This window comes from Phocoena sinus, chromosome 16 (assembly GCF_008692025.1).
Source record: "Phocoena sinus isolate mPhoSin1 chromosome 16, mPhoSin1.pri, whole genome shotgun sequence".
Lineage (NCBI taxonomy): Eukaryota > Metazoa > Chordata > Mammalia > Artiodactyla > Phocoenidae > Phocoena > Phocoena sinus.
Window position 1 is genome coordinate 53,343,815 of NC_045778.1, and position 21,183 is coordinate 53,364,997.

Consider the following 21,183-nt stretch of genomic DNA (forward strand, 5'->3'; position numbering starts at 1 on the left):
TGCCTCCAGGGAATATCTCTTTGTTTAATCAGATTTTTTTCTCACTGTAAAGTTTTATACTTTTTTTTGGGGGGGGGAGGATCCCAAATATTTTCATTGAAGTTATTCCTATGTATTTTTAAAAAGTTTTGTATTGCTGTTATGAAAGTGATTTTTTTTCTATTATGTTTCTAGCATATAGGAAAGCTGTTAACTTTGCCATACATTCTCTTGTATTCTGCCACTTATCAACTTTCTCATTTTTTCTAAAGTTTTTTGATTGAATGTCTTGGAGTTTCTATGTATAAAACCTACCCTCTACAAAAGAATCAGTTTGTTGTCTCCTTTCCAATAGTTTTACCTCTAACTCTTTTACATGTCTTATTGGACTAACTAGAATTTCTATTAAATACTAAAGGTGATCAACAACTAAATACTAAAGGCAGTGTGTTTCTTTGTTTAGTTTTTAGTTAAATTAAAAAATTTAAATAGCATGTTTATCTCAAGCATCAAAATAATTGTTTTCTCTTAGTAATATGATATATAATTCTTAAAAATATTTCTTATTTATTTAGAAGGTGGAAATGAAAGAACCATCATGAAAAAGATTTCAAAGAGAAAAGAAGATATTTTTAGAAAAGTAAGGTATTAATGGAGTTTATAAGGATTTTGATTATACTAAATAGCTCAATTGTAAATGTAGGAGAGTCTTGAAAAAATGTGATATATTTGGTTCTATATACAAATCGTATAGTTCATATGTTAAAAAATAATAAGAGAGTTTACAGATTAGTTATACTCTTTGGTCTGTCAATTATGTAATAAAGTATTAGAAGTGAGTTGTTTATATATTTATTTATCTATTTATTCCCTTATTTAAATATTTATTTCTCTGTTCTCTCAACCAGCTAACAATCCATTTCCTGCTTTGCTAAAAAAAAAAAAAGTTTTTCTTTTTTAAATCAATGAATGAGTGAAACATTTTTAGGACTGGTATCTACGTGTCACCTAGAGTAACTCCAATTAAGATTCATGTTTTATTCCTGCCTTCTAGATGGGGATGGGAAGTTATGAAAAGTATATCCAGAATGCTGGGTGAGATTATTGGGAATTGAAGGAGACATCTATCAATCACTTGCTGGGGTTGATGTCCCGTCACACCTTCAAGGGTTACTGTCTCCTTGGTCAAGAGTGAAGTTAGGTATTTTTAATTTTGTTGAGGAAAATACTGAAGGTTTAGTAAGAACAGAACATCTTAGTTCATACTGAACTTACTCAGTAGTTCTTAAGTGTGGTACAGGAGCCACTGGTGGATTTGGAGTTCTTTCAGAAGGTCTATAGACTAAGCTCTTACTGTGATCATGTCAGTATACCCTGCTTTGGCTTTTGACACGAATCCATGTTTTTACTGTGATTGGAAATCTGATGTGTGTCTGCTTGCTCTTCCCATTCCAACTGCACATTAGTTTGGTTAGCATGTACAGTTGTTATTTAAGGAGTCTTTTGCTATTCTATTTTTTCAACTTAAAATGAAAAACTTATCCATATTGTTCTAAAAAAACATTTAATGTTGCTAGTATGGTTTAATTTTAGAATATTGAGGTTTAAAAAGTGGTAAAAGAAATAAATGCTCATTTTAAAATATTGAATTTTTGATAATGGTAGTACATTCAATTAGAAATACCAGTAGGCAACTAGAAATATGGTATTCAGGAGAGCAGTCAAGGTTGGAGACAGATTTGGGCGGCCATGGGAATCCATGCACTCTCCAAATCCTTGGAATGTGCCCACATTTAGGCTATGAAGAGAAGTGTGACCAAGAAAGGATACAAGGAATAAGTGGCCAGAGAGGTATAAGCGTAGAGGAAATGGATATAGAAAGCTTTTAGAAAGTTATCAGATGCTACAGAGTACTCAAGTAATAGCTAACATTGATATAGTGTTGAGTTTCAAAGTATTTTCATATGTTTGATCTCATTTGACCCTCCTAAAAGGTATATGAAGTAGGCAGTATATGAACACCAACAACTATCTACTGGATTTTATCATTAAAAGGTTCTTTTTGATATTACAGAGAGCAATTTTTTAATTAAAAAATCTATCATATATAAAGAGCTCATACCCATTGATAAAAGGATGAAATTTAAGAAAACAGGCAAAGGATATGAATTGTCATTTTAAAGGAGATGACTTTCAAAGGGCTGATAAACCTATGAAAAGATGTTAAATGCCAAAACAAAAAGATACAAGGTAACCCTTCCCCCCTTTTTTTTGCAGATGTCAGAAGACACAGATAACATTGCAGTAGAAGAAAATGTAGACAATCAGCTCCAGAAAGGTTCTCAATAAGTATACCACAGCTCTAATACTGTTGGACTTTATTTTTAAAAGATATAAATGACTAATCCTATCCCAGGGTTTCATTTGGGAACACAGTTTCTTAAGGGATACGTTCAAACAGAAACTAAACTTCCTATATAATACAAGTGGGTATAAGGAAATAATGGTAAAGTCAGTGCATGTAATAAAACTAAGTTTTGTTTTCTCTTTCTCTCTTGGCAAACATGGAGAATCTTCTCGTTCTTCAGACTATGTTACACTATAAAGATACAGAGATATAGAACCTGTTTCAGGAAGTTTCCAGGTCTCAGGGAGAAAAGTGTATAAATAATGGTTGACTCCTGCTTCATTTATCCAGCAAATATTTATTAAGCACCTACTATGTGCCATCTGTCATTCTAAGTTCTGGGAATAGAGTATAAACAAACCAACTAATAATTTTTAAATTTTATCATGGAATACTACAATTAAGAATGAAGATTCTCATGACCTATACTGATTTAGCTTTATGCTTACCCTTTATTTCCACCATTTTCTATTTAACCTTTAACTACTCAAAGGCAGGGAGAAGAAAAAGAAAAATACAAGGCAAAATGACCAGTAGGTCCTCCATTTTCCATCGTACCTAGGACTGCATAACCCCTGTCTTTCTCAATCCATACAGTAGATCATCTGGTGGATGAGAAGAAAATAACATGAGGCTTGGAGTACACATAGCAGCTGGAGCCTTCTTTATACCCAGCAAGACTGTTTCATTTCCTCTAAGAGCTGGCAGTATTATACTGAATTTACAAAACTGACATAAGTAGTTAGAATGGATGCTTGGAGACTTACCTCTCTTTTTTTCAGATTCCTTTCTCTTCAGTTTAATCAAGTTGAAGTAAACTGGTTTTGATATTTGTATATTCTGTGGACTGTAGAGCACTTTATATAGAATATTACTGTTTTCATTGATTTTTTTCCTAAAAGGAAAAAGATAAATGTTTGCTTACCTGAACCCTTTTTTTTTTTTTTTTTGCCTCACTACAAAATTCAGTCCTGACCATGCATGAGTATTTATTCCAGATGGAAGAGGGGGAAGTTTCTAAGCTTTATTTTCTAGGTTCTAAGCTCTCATGGGGCAATGACCCAGTCTTCATAATTGTCATGATCCAAAGAAATGTATGTTATTTAGCTATTTAATAAGTACTTTTGATGCTGTTGCTGTTTAATTATATTATAAGAAAGTATCATGAACTCCATATTATGTTGGCTTCTTGATAGATTTAAATGTGGAAGAAAATCAAAACATAATAGAAACTCTGAGAGGCAAAGTAAGAGAAAAGCTAAAAAATGCCAAGGTAATATTACTTTTTCTTTCCTATTTTCAAATTTACTGTTTAAATCAACATATATCATGATAAACTTTTCTTTATCAAAAAAGAGCTAAAATTCTATTTTAATATAGCTCCTTAAATCCAAAAAGCTTCAAGTTATTTTCCATGCTTTCTATTTCCAAACTTGAAGCCAAGAAAAGTTAAGTGATTTGGTTATGGTAACTAAATTTGACATCTCAGGAGAAAACAGGTATATACTTTTTAAAAGAAAAACTTTGAGAAGTCTTTGTTTTTATCCATTTTGGGCAAAAGACTTATGAACACGATTATGTCTGTATCTGTGAACATTAAGTTTTCCATACTATTTATTTACATTGTGTTTCAGATTAATCAAGGCAAAAAATCTTCAACTCAGCTGCTCATTGATAATAAGATATGTCAGTGGTCTAAGGTGAATAATTTTTTTAAAAAACTTTTTAGAACAGATTTATTGAGGTGTACTTTACATAGCGAAAATTCATCCATTTTAAGCGTATGATTCAGTGATTTTTAGTAAATTTACACAATATATAATCAACATTATAATCCAATTTTAGACCATTTTGTCACTCCAAAAAGATCTCTCATGCCAATATTTAATCACTATTTCTACTTGACATTATTTCTTATCTTAAAAAATTATAATAAAATATTATAGGTGATCCCCGAATTACAGATTTTGTTCTGAAATACAATGTGTAATCACATATTTGGAACTTCAAATGACAAAATCACTCACATCTTGGGTGAACTGCATTAATTAGAGTAAAGGCTAAGCAGCTTTAACAAAAAGATTCAAAGTAAAATGTCTTAATTAAGATAGAAGTTTTATTTCTCTCTAGTGTAATAGATAAGTAGCCCAGGCTACTAGGAGAGTTCTGCCATCTTCAACACTTAGTTTCCATCTCTGAGTCCAATGGCAAAGCTGCTGTGTCTTCATTTGCTAACCAAAGGGGAGGGAGGAGGAAGAGAGCCATAGGATTGCAGTTTGATCTCTTACAGGACAAGACCTGAAAATTGCACACATTATTTCCACTAAAGGAATGTGGGAAAAAATGTCTCGATATCCAGCTAAAAGTAAGTTCTATTATTAGAAATGGCAGAAAAGACAGCAATGAACAACTAGTCATTTCTTCCATAAGCAATGAGAGTATTTAAAAAATACTCTCAAATTTTAAAATGTAAGGAGTGTATCTCGGGTTTTTAAAAAACTCATCTTTGTCTTCTCCACAGGGTCCCTCTTGGGTGCTTAGTAAAAATTAATTAAATTTAATAGTAAAAGCAGACTAAGAAAAGATGATTGTATACATGTTGTTCATTCAACAAATGAATAAAAGTGAGCCTAACTTGGATTTAATTTAACTATGAATAGTAAAAAATTGGAAGTTTGTCAAGATAAGTCCACTGAATATCAAGAAAAGAGGTAAAAAGGAAGAGAAATTGGCTTCTAAGAGTTTCCATTACAAACTACTAGGAAGGGATGTCTGCTCAGGAAGTTGAGGATTTTAGCAAATGATTTTTCAATGAGCAGAGACAGAGGGAAGTAAAAGTATATATGGACAGTTTATATATCAGTATTGTTGAAAGGTACATAACTTTTAAAGTTAATGGGACAGCAATATTGTAGATACAAACAGGATGTAGGATAAGCTTTTGTATTTTACATATTTTTGGATTCTTCAGTTCCTAGGAACTAGCAAATTTCCTCCTTCCTTCTTTCTTTCCCTCCCTCCCTCCCTCCCTCTCTCTCTCTCCCTTCCTTCCTTCCTTCTTTCCTCCCTCCCTTCCTTCCTTCCGATTCCTCTCTCAAACCTCTCTAAAAACAGTCCATTTAAAAGTGTGTGACAAAGAAGTGATAGGCGATTTATATTTGAAAGATTCAGACTTTACAGTATTGAAAAATGAGAGCCTATTTACAAGCAAGTTCATCACTAAGAATATGCCACTTTTAATACCTTTTATTATTTCTAAGTTCGCAAAAGATTATTGGTGGGGTGAGGTGGTACTTGTATGTGAGTGCATTCATACCTGAGAACACCCAAAAACAGGGAGAGAAAAAAGAGTTTGCCCTGAGTCCACCTTTTGATCTAACTGTAAGGTAATGCTCTCAATACTCTGACTAGAGTGAAGAGATAGATTGGGAAGATGGAGAAGATTTGGACCCTATATTTTAATTAAAAAATTTTTCTAATTGAGATATAATTGACACATTATATTACTTTCATATAATTGACATGTTATATTACTTTCAAGTGTGCAACATAAGGATTCAATATGTGCATATATTGGGAAGCGATCACCACAATAAGTCTAGTTAACATTTGTCACCATACATAGTCGCAAAAAAAAAAGGTTTTTTTTTCTTATGATGAGAACTTTTAAGTTTTACTCTCTTGACAACTTTCAAATATGCAATATAGCATTATTAACTAGTCACTGTGCTGTACATTATATCCCCAAGACTTACTTATTTTATAACTGGAAGTTTGTACCTTTTGACCCCCTTCACCCATTTTGCCTACTGCCCCCTGCACCCCCTGCCTCTGTTCACCACCAGTCTGTTCTCTGTATCTGTGAGCTTGATTTTTTGTTTTGCTTTTTAAAAATTTCACCAATAAGTGAGAGCATATGGTATTTGTCTTTCTCTGTCTGACTTATTTCACTTAGCATAATGCTCTCAAGGGCCATCCATTTTGTCACAAATGGCAAGATTTCATTCTTTTTATGGCTGAATAGTACTCCATTGTGTGTGTGTGTGTGTGTGTGTGTGTGTGTATCTTTGTCCATTCATTGGTTGATGGACACTTAAGTTGTTTCCATACCTTGGCTATTGGAAATAATGCTGCAATTTTGTTTTTTTTTTTTTTTTTTTAAATCACAGTTACCGGACCTTAAAAACAAAACAAAATACAAAAATAATTCATGAGGGCTTCCCTGGTGGCGCAGTGGTTGAGAGTCCGCCTGCCAATGCAGGGGACATGGGTTTGTGCCCCGGTCCGGGAAGATCCCACATGCCACGGAGAGGCTGGGCCCGTGAGCCATGGCTGCTGGGCCTGTGCATCCGGAGCGACGGGAGAGGCCACAGCAGTGAGAGGCCCACGTACCGCAAAAAAAAAAAAAAAAAAAAAAAAAATTCATGAGCCAAACAGACTCAAAGTTAAATATTAACTTGATACTATCCTACTGCTTTTTGTTCTTGAATAAGATACAGTTACTATTACCATATTACAGAAAACTACTTCTTTCCCTTAAAAGCAGAAAAAGCTCTCACTTCAACACTGCAATACTGGTTTTCCATTGTTTAACCTGCAGACTGAAGTCTCACTGGATGAAGGTCTTTCGTGTTTTATTCTGAGTGGTGAAGAAGACTCAACTTTAGGCCAGTCTGCAGAGCAGGTTGGATTTGTTTCCCTTCCTCCTACATCCTCATTCTCAGGAAAAATAACTCTTTATTAAAGGCATAGAATGAAATACTTGATGGGAGGTGAAATTTTTATTATTGAGCTGCCTTCTCTTTGAATTGAGAAGCTGTTCATAATAATAATTCCTAACATTTATTGAGTGCTTACTGGATGCCCAGTGATATTCTAAATTTTTAATGTGGATTATCTCATTCAATCCTCATAATAACCCTGTGAGGTAGGCATTATTATCATCTCTGTTTTATAGGTGAGGAAATAGGCACACAGGGGTAAGAACTGATAGAGCTGGGAAGTACAGGCTATCAGCTCCAAAGCCTGTGTTTTCTTTTGTTCTTCCTGTTCATTTCTCCAAGTGCCCACGTTGTTCTCTGTAATCTCTATTACTCTTCATTGATTCCCCATTCTTCATCCCTCCTTGTACAATCCCAGACCCTTCTAATTTCTGTCAGTTCTTCCCAAACTCTTCAGCCCCACTGTTATTCTAGGGCCGTCCTTTCCTCCAGTCCTAATCAGTCTCGCTAGTCTTTCCCATCTCCTGATTTGTCAGTCTCATTGGTCTCCCTTCTGCTCCTATTCCTCTCAACTTTCTCCATTCCTCTCTACCTTCAGATCTCTCTACAGTTTCCTTGAGCCCCCTCCTGTATTTCCAGAGTGCTACCCAGTATCTTCTGACACCTCCCAGTCATTTCCAAATCCTTCAGGTCCTCCTTTTGAATTTCTCTTGGACCCCGCTTTGCCTTTCTACTTATTTCTCAGTCTCTTCCATTCCCCTTTCTTTGTATCCTGTATCCTGCTCCAGTCTTTACGTTCCTTTTGTTGTTGTTTGTTCCACAGAAAAGAGCTTTATCTTTAAAAAATATAACAAATTTATTATATATATTATAAAAACTTAATGCAGAAAACCATGAGGAAGAAAATAAAAATCATGTGACATCCCACTGCTCTGAGATAAACCACTATTACCATTTTTTCATGCTGTTCTCTATGCTTATACCCATATATGCACACACAGACTTTTATATAAATAGAATCACAGTATAGCAATTCCATTTTTCCAATTGCTCAGCCAAACCTTGGTGTCATCCTTGGATCCTCTTTTACTCACATGCCTCATATCCAGTTTGTCACAAATCCTGTTGGTTCTACCTTCAAAGTATCCAACCCACTTCCAGAACCCAGCCCACTTTTCATCACCTCCCTGGCACAGCCTAGTCTATGCGGCCGTAACCTCTCATCCAGAGCATTGCCAAAGTCTCCCTTTATTTTTACTATCGCCCCAACAGTCTATTTGTTATACCATATAGTAGTCAGAGTGATTCTGTTAAAATCTAAGACAGAACATTTTTTTTTAACACCTTCTAATGGTTTCCTATCTCAAAAAAAAGCTGAAGTCCTTATAGGGGCTTCCACGGCCCCCTTAGTACCTCTCTGACTTCCTTTCTCACTAGTTTCCCCTTCTTCCACCCAACTCCGGCCATACTGGCCTCCTTCCTGTTCCTGCCTCAGGGACTTTGTACCTTTTAACTGTCTAGACAGCTCTTCTCTTATCCTCATGCTCTCTCCCTCACTACCTTTGGGTCTCTGTTCAAATGACACATAATTAAAATTACTGTGCCTGAAAACCTTATGTAATAGTACCTCCAACCCCCCAACCCCCAACCCCCAACCCCCATCCCAGTATTCTCTAGCCACTTACCTTGCATCATTTTTCTTTATGTCATTTATTTTCTTTCTTTGTCATTTATCACCACCTCGCATGTATTTCTGTCTCTTTGTTTATTTTTTTCCTTGAACATATCAGGCATTCCATATTTGAGCGAATATTGAATAAATGAGTATCAAACATGCACATGCTCTGCCAAGTCACTTGATATCCCAGAATCCCATGATATGGGTTAAGGAATGGACTTTTCAGGGGAAACGAGAAGGTCCACCCAGCAGAGTGCACCAGGACGAAGCGCTGTGGTTATGGCTGCTTTTCCTTCTTTTCCTTCTCACAGGGAAGACATGAGAGAAATTAGGTCAGTGGGGCAAGTAGACTGTTTGGGCACAAGGAAGTCCAGGCTTGGATGTGGGTTGTTTAGAGAAGTTGTTTGAAAAGCCATCTGCCCTGCACCTGGTAAATTTGGGGACAATGGGAATCTACTGTCCTCATCACAGGGAGGAGAAAGCTACTGTTTTGTGGGAGGCTGAGTGTGACTGTGGCTCCTTCCTACTCTCTCTCTCTCTCTTTTTACCACACCATACTCAGGTGCATTCATTTAGACTTATGCATGGAAAATTAGGTGGTTGCCTTCTGACCTCATGCTTCCTGTCACACAACAGCTAACAGCACAGACACTGGTCTGCTGTGAGCTGCATAGTGAAGACCAGGAAGGTGATTATATTGGTTGAGCTCATAGCTTGTCTCAGGCTAAAAATATAGGTAGCTGTAGTGGGGTAGGATTCATGAAAGAGACCTACATGGTCACAAATAAAAGGCTGGGATCCAAGATGAGAGCCTGACATGACTCAGCCATCAGGGCAGACCTCAGCTCTGAAGGCAGGTTGAAAGCCCTGACCTGCACCAGGGGTGCGGTGAAAGTAGCTTGGTAATGGGACCTCCAGCAGGAGCAAAGAGCCCCTCTTTGTCTATGATTGGAATATTCAAAGAGATCCCCTATGTGAAGATCCCCCAAATCTTGCTCCTAGGTGTCAGTGTCATATCTTGTTTGACTTCTGAAAATGTTGCCACAAAGATTTCTGGATATAAAATACTTTCTTGATTTCGTGACAGGGATATAGGGAAGGTATGATGATGTGATGACTTGATATGAACCTAAGTGATGCTTAACCATGTTACTCACTTAATTTTGTCAGAGTTGATCAAGGCCATCTACGGTTATCTATTCAATGGAGTTCTATTATTAATTCTTTTAATTTAATTATTTACCCCTAAATGTATGTTTTTGAAAATTAAGGGGTTTTTATTTGCATGACTCACATACTCTGTCTCCTTCTCTCTTTCAACATATGTAGATTTTAAGTTAAACAACTAAAGTCATCCAAAATAAATTGGTAATATTTTTTGTGAAGAGACTCATATAAAATTTCTGATATAATATAAAAGTATACATTTTTATATTTAGTAATATATCTGTTTCAATACCTACATTCAGATTGTTTGTAACTTTTATATATCATATTTCAGAAATGTATCATAATCAATCACAGTGCCACAGACTTCTATTTGTATCTTTACTTTTCTTTCTTCTTTTTCTTAAATATCATCCAGAAAACAGCATGACTACTCCACGTCACCTTAGGTAGTACTTCTTTCTGAACGGTGGAAAAAAATGGGGCTGAAGACCACATGGCTTGATGTCTCTAGACTTTGCCCTGCACTGTGAATTCTCAACAGTTGAAATATCATAGTCCAATATTTCAGAACATTTTCCATAGGAGAGGAGAGACTTGAATTGTAGTTCTTTTTCAGTAGTCTTTCATTGAGAATTTCAGTGAAGGGCTATAGAAAAATCATATTTTATAATATTAAGCCTTAAGTGAGTTCCTCTGTGTTCAATGAAATTTAATTGTCACACAGTTTCAGCTTGAACTTGAACTGGGTGGCATAGATCAGAAAGACTTCACAGCAAGATTCTAGTACCTTTCATTTATCTGCCTGTTAATCATTGAGGACAAACACGTATACTTATTTTCCTTTTTGGTATTCAACAGAGATCAGTAAATGATAGTTACCACAAACACTTTTCACTTGGTGATAATTTACAAAACTTTGCTGAGGGCAGAGATGAAGATTTTATGGAAGAAGTCATTTTCCTAGATTTACTTGAAGTAAAGGCTGCCAATTATGAAGATGATCAAGAACAAGTGAAAAAACAACAGGCAAATATTTTTGTTCCAAGCAATTCTCCAGGTAAAGTTTTTACAAGAAAATATTCAAGTCATTAATGAATCATATTGTAGGATAATAGCTTCTTTGTATGCTGGATAGATAAAAAGTACTGATTTAAAATTATAGAAATTTTTCTATATTTCCTCTTCATGCTTTCTCTGAGTTAAAGGGAATTGGTTTAAAAAGCTCATTCATTGTGTGTGTGTGTGTGTGTGTGTGTGTGTGTGTGTGTATAGACTTTCTGCTAGGCTTTAGTGGTAGAGTATATGATAGTTCCCTTTTGCTTCTTGTTTGGTCAATACCAGTTTAATATTTTGGACTTTAAAGTAATATCTAGGTTTTGTTATTAAGTGATCAACCAACTTAAACTGCCAGAAGATACGATGCCACGCATTTTAGAAGAAGAAGGATTCTATGTTCACAAAAAGCCAGAAATATATAAAAAGACCTGCAACAAAATGGAAAATCGCCTGCTTAAACTAGAAGAGGCAAGTTCACTAGCTAACAAGGGAAACCACTCACTGATGGTGTGTGACATTTGTTTTTAGTATAATATTTACTTACTATATTCTTAAATATTTTTGATAGGGGAAGTGTTGGTTTGAAGAAAGTGGAGAAATAATGTCATTACCTTCACCTGTTAGACAGTCATGGAATTTCAGACTAAACATAAGTAAGGAACCTTTAAATCCAGCACTGAAGACCATATACAGGAAGGTAACCAACAACAGTTTATTTATGATTATGGTTAGAATTCTTGTAATATCAATTATAACTTATATACTTATTTTTGTGGTGTTAATTCACCTTTTAAAGATATTAGTAAGTCTAGTAAAGGCAAAACTATGATGAAATATTAAATATCCATTAAAATGATGTTTTCAAGGAATATTTAATGATATGGAGAAGTGCTCAAAATAAAATGTAAAGTTAAAAAAAGCAGAATGCAAAATTTCATATGATCCTAATTTTATAAAAATAGATAATGAATGAATGAATTTATCAATGAATGAATAAGTATGTACATATATGTGTATGTAGATAAAAAGACTAGAAAATATATCATAGTTAATAACTATCTCTGGATGGTAGAACATAGGATTATTTTTATTTTCTTTGTTATACTCTTTTCTATTTTCTAAATTTCAGAAATGAATATATGTTATGCTTATAATTAAACTAATTTATGTGTATTCCAAAAGACATTATGAAAATTAGCAGTCCATTAACCTAATGAGAAGAAATATTTAGACAGAAATAGTTATGTTAAAAATTTGGCTTGAAAAAGTTTAAATAAGAATTTTGTACAAAAACCTAATTTCTCAACCACTTGCATTAACCATTCCATATATAGGAAATATGGCTGTAGGTAGATACAAAGTGGAAATAATACTTCCTAAAAATACAGTCAACCCTTGAACAATGCAGCAGTGGGGCATCAACTCCATGCAGTGAAAAATCTGCGTACTGCTCTCTCTTTCTCAAAAATAAAGAAATTAATAAATTACTCATCCAAGGGCAGGAAGCTGAGACAGTTTGGGTAGACTCAGGACTCAAACCCTAGTTCTTTTGATTCCACACATTGTGATCTCTGATCGAACACCAACTTTTCCCCACACTTAGTTAATTTAAAGACCTGTAAAATGAAAATATAGATACTGTAATTATTGAATAAATCTGTGTATAAGTGGACAAGCTCAGTTCAAACCCATGTTGTTTAAGGGTCATCTGTACTTACAGGACTTCATTCTCTAGTCCTTCTGTTGCTTTAAACCTGTGAGTTACTTCTCCTCTTCTAGTAATTATATGCCTTCTGTAGTTAATGCTTTTTCTTTACAGTTGCAGTTCTGTGTTTCTTGCATATTCCAGCAACTGCAACATTTTAACAGCAAGAGCACTTAGTTCCTTATAAGGCTGTTACTTCTCAGCCTCCATAGGAAATGAGATTTCTCCCTAAACTGAAGAGATTTATACTTTTGGAGGTCTCTTTCTCTTTCTGTAACATGTGAGGATCTTCTTTCTTTATGATATATGCTCTCTTTTCTTCTCCACAGTTTCTGTTTCTTTCCCAGAGAAACTAGAAAATTTAAAAACAAGTCTTCCTTATGTTGTAATATGTTTTTTATATCTTTATACCACTCATAAATTTCTTTCAGGATTTTCTAAAAATACACCAAAACTTTTTGCTGCTAAGAAAATCTTTTACCATTTTACCATGCAAAATGCATTTAAGCTTTAATTAATTGTCCTACTTTTTTTTTTTTTTTTTTTGCGGTACGCAGGCCTCTCACTGCTGTGGCCTCTCCCGTTGCGGAGCACAGACTCCGGATGCGGAGGCTCAGCGGCCATGGCTCATGGGCCTAGCCGCTCCGCAGCATGTGGGATCTTCCCGGAGTGGGGCACGAACCTGTGTGCCCTGCATTGGCAGGTGGACTCTCAACCACTGCGCCACCAGGGAAGCCCAATTGTCCTACTTTTAAAATTAAAGACATATACAAAGATTTTTATCATGAATTAGTGTTGACATTTATCAAATGCTTTCTCTAAGCCTATTAAGTAGTGTAATAGTATTTTCTTAACTTTTAATGTGGTGAATTACACTGATTTTCAAATATTTCTGAAATAAATCCCATTTGTGATACATTTTCTTTTTATATATTACTGAATTTGATTTTCTAATATTTTGTTCAGGATTTTTGCATACATGTTCCTGAGATAACTTTTTCTTTGATTTTTCTTCCTTGTAATGTTCTTGTCAGATTTCCATCTAGGTTACACTGGCTTCAACACAATTTGGGGTGTGTTCCCTCTTTTTCTCTTCTCTGGGAGAATTGTATAACATTGGTGTTATTTCTTCCTTAAATGTTTGGGAGAATTCACTGCTGAATCCATCTTGCCCTGGAAATTTATTTGTGGGAATGTTTTCTATTATAAACATATTTTTAAAAAAATAAAAGACTGTCCAATGGAAGCACATCCTGTGTTTGTGGATTGGAAGACTTAGTATTGTTAAAATGTCCATACTACCCAAAGCAATATACAAATTCAATGCAATCCCTATCAAAATCCCAATGGTATTTTTCACAGAAATAGAAAAACAATTCTCAAATTCATAGGGAACTTCTAAGGACCCTGAATAGCCAAAACAATCTTGATAGAGATGAGCAAAACTGGAAGACTGACATCATCATTATGTCAGAATAAGAGTTTTCTACCATCTTTCTCTCCAGAGAACACTGATTTTGACAATCACCCATGGACAAGAGTGCCATTATGGAATTCTGGGAGTCCAGTGGAGAAGTTCCAGCACACCATTGAAGTAAATGGTCTAGAATTCTGGGTTGGTTGTTATTCTTCTTTTAGCACTTTGAAGATAACTTTCCACTTATTTCTGAATCTCATTGTTTCTACTGAAAAGTCAGCTTAAAGTCTTACTGTGGTTTTCAGTTTTTCTCTTTGTCTTTGGTTTTCTACTACAATATGTTAAGGTGTGACTTCCATTGTAATATGTTAAGGTATGCTTCTTCTTTATATTGATCCTGCTTTGGGCTATTAGGGCTTCCTCAATGTATGCCTCCATGTTATGCATCCGTTTTGGAAAATCCTCTGCCATTATCTTAGCAAATACTGCTTCTGCCCTAATCTCTTTCTCTTTGTGTTCTGGAACATCAAGTATACATATCCATTTTATCTTCTGCTTTTGCATTTTTTTCATCCCTTTTTCCCTCTGAGTTTAGTCTGAATATTTTCTGTTGCCCTGCCCTCTAGTTCACTTAGCTAACTTTCTACTGTGTTTAATCTCCTGTTAGATCCATCTAATGAATTATTTCCCCTTCTTCATTTATTTTTTACTTGAAAAGATTTCTCTTTTTTTTACCTTAAGGAAAAAGCATTCTGTGATCTTTGTTTTTGTGTTCCTTCTAGCTTAGGCTTAATATCTAAATACTTAAAATTTTAAAAATTATTTCTATTACTCTATTGTTACCTCATTTCTGAGTTTTCCAAATTCTGGTTTGTGTTCTTTAATGTCATAAATTTTCTTAATGTCTTTTGGCTTGTTTTGTAATCCACATTTCTATTTTTTTGAATGTCTTTCTGGTATGCTTTGATTGTGGGGATATTATATTACTGTTTATTCATTTTTATTATAGAAACTTTGTATAGATTTAATCTTGAGCCTTTTCTGCTGTTCATTCTTATATTAAATTAGTTTTCCTGAAATTTTAGGAAAAAAGCTTGTTTCAGATAGCTTTTCTGATGTCACAGAATTCTGTTGTTTTTGTGTAGTGTTAAACAATATAGTGGCTGTATTCTCCTTCCCAGATTATTTTCTGTATCTTCTATTAATCTCTGTGGTCCCTGACCATCTCAAGTTTTATTCCACTTCCAATAGTTTCTCTTTAGTGTGAAGCCTTGTCATAAAATTTTCTAGGGAGTAGACTCCCCTAGCTGCTTCAGAATTCCTTGCTGTAACCCATAACTGGAGTAGACAAAACCTCTAACAGTTTTAGCTGATGGCTTTTTTTTTTTTCTTGGCTGCGTTGGGTCTTTGTTGCTGTGTGCGGGCTTCCTCTAGTTGCAGCGAGTCAGGGCAACTCTTAGTTGTGGTGCGTGGGCTTCTCATTGCAGTGGCTTCTCTTGTTGCGGAGCATGGGCTCTAGGCGTGCAGGCTTCAGTGGTGGCGCATGGGCTTAGTTGCTCTGCGGCATTTGGGCTCTTCCTGGACCAGGGCTCGAACCCTTGTCCCCTGAATTGGTAGGCGGATTCTTAACCACTGTGCCACCAGGGAAGTCCCCTTTTACTCTATTTTTATAACACATTAATAATATCTACTTTAAAGTCCATATCTGGTAACTTCAATATCTGGGTCCTTGAAAATCTGTTTTTATTATTTGTTCTTCTCTCTTGATTTTGCGCTTTTAGTCCTGTCTTTTATTATAGGTGGTATTTTTTTTATTATATTCCATATATTATATATGAAAAGTTGTAGAAACTCTAGATCATATCTTCTTGCAGAAAAGTTCGTTCCTCTAGTTTTTAGGCATATTGAGTGTGGATAATCATCTTAATCCAATCAGGGACTTAACTGATTTCAGACTGGGTTGCAGTTTTGTTAAGGCTCAATCTGTATCTAAGTCTTCTGTTTACCTAATCTCTTCCCTGCTTGACTGTAACCAGGGTAAGGTTTTCTTTTTGTTTTGTTTTTTTAAATCACTAGCACATATCCAAATGCCTACCATATAGCAGACACTCAATGAATACTTATATTATTTGTAATGGAACTCATCACTTCAGTAGATGTAAGCTTTTAGGGTCCTGTATAATTTAGAAGAAAAAAACACCAGTTGACTGGCATAATCTTAGAAAATCCTATTTTCTCCATGGTGCCTATCACACCATGAGAGCCTGGCAATGTCTCTGCCTCATTGTAATTCATAGCATAGCACATTTACCAAGATTTTATAAATGACCCCCTCACCCCCACCCAACAGTGCAATATCTTTCCGTTTTTCCCCAGTTTGGTTACTATAAAATCCATCTCCATTAAAAAATTAAAAAATAAAAGGATAAAAGAGGAAGGAAGGGAAATCCCTGGTATTTATTTTATCTTGTTTTTTGCTGTTACATGGCATAACTTTTGCATGTTATGGTGACAGTGTGTTTTATTTAAATTTTGCTCAAGATATAGCACAGATCTTTTAACATAATTATTGGAGACCATTGCTCTTGGAGAAGGAGATCCTTGAAACAATGGCAGTTTGCTGAATGAATGAGTGAGTGCATGAATAACTGAATGAACAAAGCAATGATAAGTAAATGCAGAAAATATAATTTTTGGATAAACATTAACCACTATCCAGATTAACCTTTGTAACCATCTGGAATCCCAAATTGGAAACCACTGGGCTGAACAAGTAATTTTTCCTCAACTGCGTCTGTTCTAGCTTCATCCAAGCTAATTTCAGTATTTCATGGACTCTTAGAGCTGGGAATAAATGTAAATGTCACTTCACCAAGCATGTAAACTGAGTATTAAAATTCATTCTGTAGCAGCATCCTTAACAGGTAATGTTCTCAAATTAGTGCCACACAAATGCCTCTGCCTGCCTTTCCCTTCTATCTTCTCTACATTTTTTACTCTGCTCAGCCAGCCATGGAGGCAAGGTTCATTTGGGGTTTCTCACTGGAATAAAAATAACATAAGGGCCATTGAAGCAGAGATAATAGCTCCCTGAGTATCAAAATCCTCTCTTTGCTGTTGCCTCGGCCAGGTACTTTAATACTCTGTCATACCTCTATTACCCCAGGTCTTATTTGCTTGTTTTTTGTTGACTAGTTTTGCCTAATTATTTACTATATGCCCTTTACTCCTTCTTCTGGCATTCCTCTTATACATTTACCTGGATTTTATACATGTGCATGTAAAAGTTACGTTTATGCTACCCTGTAGTTTATTAAGTATTCAATAGCATTATGTCTAAAAAAACCCCAATGTACATACCTGAATTAAAAAATACTTTATTGCTAAAAAATGCTGTCATCTGAGCTTTCAGGGAGTCATAACCTTTTTGCAGTAGTAGCATCAAAGATCACAGACCAAAAAATAAAATAAAATAAAATAAAAAAAGGTCACAGACCACAGATCACCATTACAAATATAATAATGAGAAAGTTTGAAATATTGCAAGAAGTACCAAAATATGACACAGAGACGGGAATTGAGCAAATGCTGTTGGACAAATCGTGCTGACAGACTTGCTCAACAAAGGGTTGCCATGAATCAAGTTTTACAAATTAAAGAATTTGTAAAAAATAAACACGACATCTGAGAAGTACAATAAAGCAAGGTACAATGAAATGAAGTATGCCTGGATCTAAAACTATATGGCCACTATATTTCCAGAATCACTCGTCTAATGAATTCTTAATTTTAGATATTTTCAGTATATTTTTAGCTTCAAAGTGTTCATTTGACATTTGATTCTTCTGTATATATTCCAGTTTTCTTGTGGAATGCTCCATGTTTTCATCTTCTCATCTTTTCATGTATTTTATCTTTTACTCTTTTTAAAACACATTAATAATAGCTACTTTAAAGTCCATATCTGATCAAACTCCAATATCTGGGTCTCTGAAAATCTGTTTTCTTAACTTGTTATGCCAGGTAACAGCATGGATGTTTTTGTACTTTCATCTGGTTTTTGATTCATTGTTGCCTAGATCTTTGTTCTTATGGTCTAACACACTTACCTCGTTCTAGAAGTTCACATAATTCCTTCAGTCAACTGCTGCTTTTAACCAGTGTCATGGAGCTTACTATCTCCCAAGAGAACTCATTCCAGTATTAGGCAGTTCCAATTGTTTATTGTTTTCTGTGTGAATTAAAATCTGCCTCCTGGATCACTATTACTCTTTTGACTTTGGCCATAAAGAACTCATAAACTACTTCACTTATGTGACAGCTCTTCAAATATTTGAAGCCTACTTCCACCTTTAGCTTTTGCTTTCCAGTCTAAATTTGCTTCCTTTGACTGCTGTTGGATATTCCGCCATCTCAGTTACCCTCCTCTAGCATCTGAGCACCACAATCAGTAGGTATTGAATAGGACAGGACCGGGGGCAGAGGTTTGTGTTATTCCAGTAGAAACCCAAAGCAAGTAAGCAACATGGTTTTTCGTCCAGTACTGAATCTGCTTAATAAGACAGGCATCTCTAGCTTAGCAACTTGAATTTCCAAAATTATTCAGTTATAATTTGGTTCTTTAAAATGGAAACTGTTTATTTCCTTGGTGGTTTTGCCTGGTTAATGACCAATTTACTACTGATTACTAAATTTTATAGGCGGAATTAAGTGCAGGTTTCCCTTTCTGAGTTGGCCTTTACATTGAGAATAGAGACTTACAAGATAAGGAAAAAACAAAAACAAGCTTTATGACTATTTTCTTGCCTCCCCTCAACCCAGAGAGGAAAAGGAGGAGATTCCTAGCTCAGGAGAGAGGAAGGAGGGAGAGATGTAGGCATCATCCTGGTGACCTACAGTCCTTGAGAAGCACTGGATATGCCACACCAGATCAGGGGTGGGACAGCAGTTTTTTCAGTGTAATAACAGGTGTAATAGCAATGACACAGACTGGAGGGTATGTTCTACTACTACAGATTGATCTAGAAAGAGCTCATGCTGTTTTTTTTAGGTGGTTGCAGTCATGGCTCAAATCAGGAGTGGCTAGCCATTCATGAATTAAGCTGTACGTGCTAAGTAACCCACTAACCTTCTCAAACTGTATCACGAAAAACTAATCACATGAATATTCAATCATAAGTACTTAAATTCAAAGTAGTGTACTAAAACACTGTTGAATCATTTTTAATACAATCTAAGGCCTACGGACTTCAACTAATTTAGGGACAATCTGGTTTACAAATGGAGACAGTGTCATGTATAAAGAAAGATGGTCTCCTTATAAAGTAACATTTGCTTAGAGTCCAGGCCCCTCCAGGGAATTTTCCAGGGAATTACCAACATATTCACTTAAGAACAATGTTTTAATAAGGGTTTGTCATTTAACTCTGGCCACAGATGACTGTGAGAACATCACATAGTGAACTATTGACCCACCAGTTCTAAACACCATTTTTCATAGTGCTCCTATAGGAAATTATTTGGCGGCTTATAACTTGAAAGTTCAACCTCTACCAGCACACAATAGTAAGGTAGATGACAGTAATTTATAGCAAGATGATTAAAATGCTGCAGTATAAATATATTTTATGAAATCAAGGGCTATAATCAATTTTGAGGACGAAGGAGCAAATAATTGGTTTTTTTCTTTTCTGTATCTCAATTTTCTTACAGTTAACATATTACTTTTTTAAGAAGTTACTTGTAATTTCAAAAGAAATAGAACAAAATTAATATCCTGTAAATATTTTTCTTTAAAAGGCAGTGAAATCTGATCTAGAAAGCTCTAGTAGGAACAAAATGGAAGATCAAAGGGAAAGGTACCAATTAGATCTCAACATTGTGGGTTTGCAATTCAGTCATCATCCTCTCTTCAATCAAGAACAAGTATTATGTGCTAGGCTGCTCCAACTTTATGAGTGTTTTCAGGACAGGCAGCAACAGAATTTACCTCAGCTGCTTTATGAGAAGGTGAGAATGGTTTTCATTATATTTACAGAGCTGAACTTTTAATATTGAAAGAGAAAAGAGACTTCTTAGTACAGAGCAAGCTATCATTGAATATGTTCCCTTAGCACTTTGAATATTTAATCAAATAAAAGAATGGTTGATTTCAGTTTTCCTGAAAAGAAACTGTAGGAATTAACTGGCCAGGGAGGCAGCCTCAAACATATCCTGCAGGATATTTAGCATCTATAAATGTTTGCTAATCAATGGTATTCTTGGTCCTATGACTCAAGAAGAATATTTGAAATCATTACTATTTAAAAGAGCCAAATGGCTGTTTTCAATCTTGTAAGAGTGTATTTTTGATAAAAATATTAGTGACCTTGAATCTCTCATCAAATATGAAGAGTGTTAGTCTGAGAATGATTGATCCAAGTAGTCATCTAATGACGTCATAAAGGGTACATAAAATCTGAAGAGAAATCGAAGGAGTACCCACTGATTATTTTTATGAATTTGCACTTCTCATCTAGACTCTGTGCTGAGTTTTTGATACATGAGCATTTTGTTAGCTAGTGTTCTCTCTGAAAAGATATTTTGATAGGTCTCATTCAGCTAATTAATACAGTTAAAAATAAATGTTTAGTGAGGTATTTAGTTAAGTATTCAAACCTTATAGAGTCACCAAGATATTCCAATAAGCTGGAAATGAATTGTACCTTAATATATCTGCCTTTTAAAATACAAGTGCAAAAACTACAGGACTTAATCCATTTGATTGAATTTTCACATAGCAATTGTGTGGGAGAACTTAACAGGTGAAGACCATGAATTAATAAGGTCAGAATATTTCCTAAAACAAATATTGAATATTCTAACTTTTAGTTTAATATGACCATTGTTTTTATGAATGAAGGAATCAACTCTGAAATTAAGATGTAGGTCATTGAAAAAGTGACTTGATTTATATATTTTTACTTAATAGACAGTTTTCCAACAGTATTGTATAATTTTTGAAGTCTGATCTAGCAATGTCAATTATATTTCACTAGAGTACTATCTATT

At 34.9% G+C, this 21,183-nt stretch overlaps 1 protein-coding gene across 1 annotated transcript in view; it reads left to right on the forward strand.

The window, feature by feature from the left end:
• The window catches only part of CC2D2B (coiled-coil and C2 domain containing 2B), a 111,965-nt gene that overhangs the window by 17,242 nt on the left and 73,540 nt on the right, over positions 1-21,183 (forward strand). Inside the window, exons 2-10 of the mRNA XM_032607357.1 lie at positions 555-619; positions 2,257-2,317; positions 3,583-3,659; positions 4,021-4,086; positions 6,987-7,070; positions 10,814-11,012; positions 11,343-11,479; positions 11,580-11,708; positions 19,933-20,142. Of these exons, the coding sequence (XP_032463248.1) occupies positions 578-619; positions 2,257-2,317; positions 3,583-3,659; positions 4,021-4,086; positions 6,987-7,070; positions 10,814-11,012; positions 11,343-11,479; positions 11,580-11,708; positions 19,933-20,142 (1,005 nt within the window). The 5' untranslated portion in view covers positions 555-577. The remainder of the gene's footprint in view (positions 1-554; positions 620-2,256; positions 2,318-3,582; positions 3,660-4,020; positions 4,087-6,986; positions 7,071-10,813; positions 11,013-11,342; positions 11,480-11,579; positions 11,709-19,932; positions 20,143-21,183) is intronic.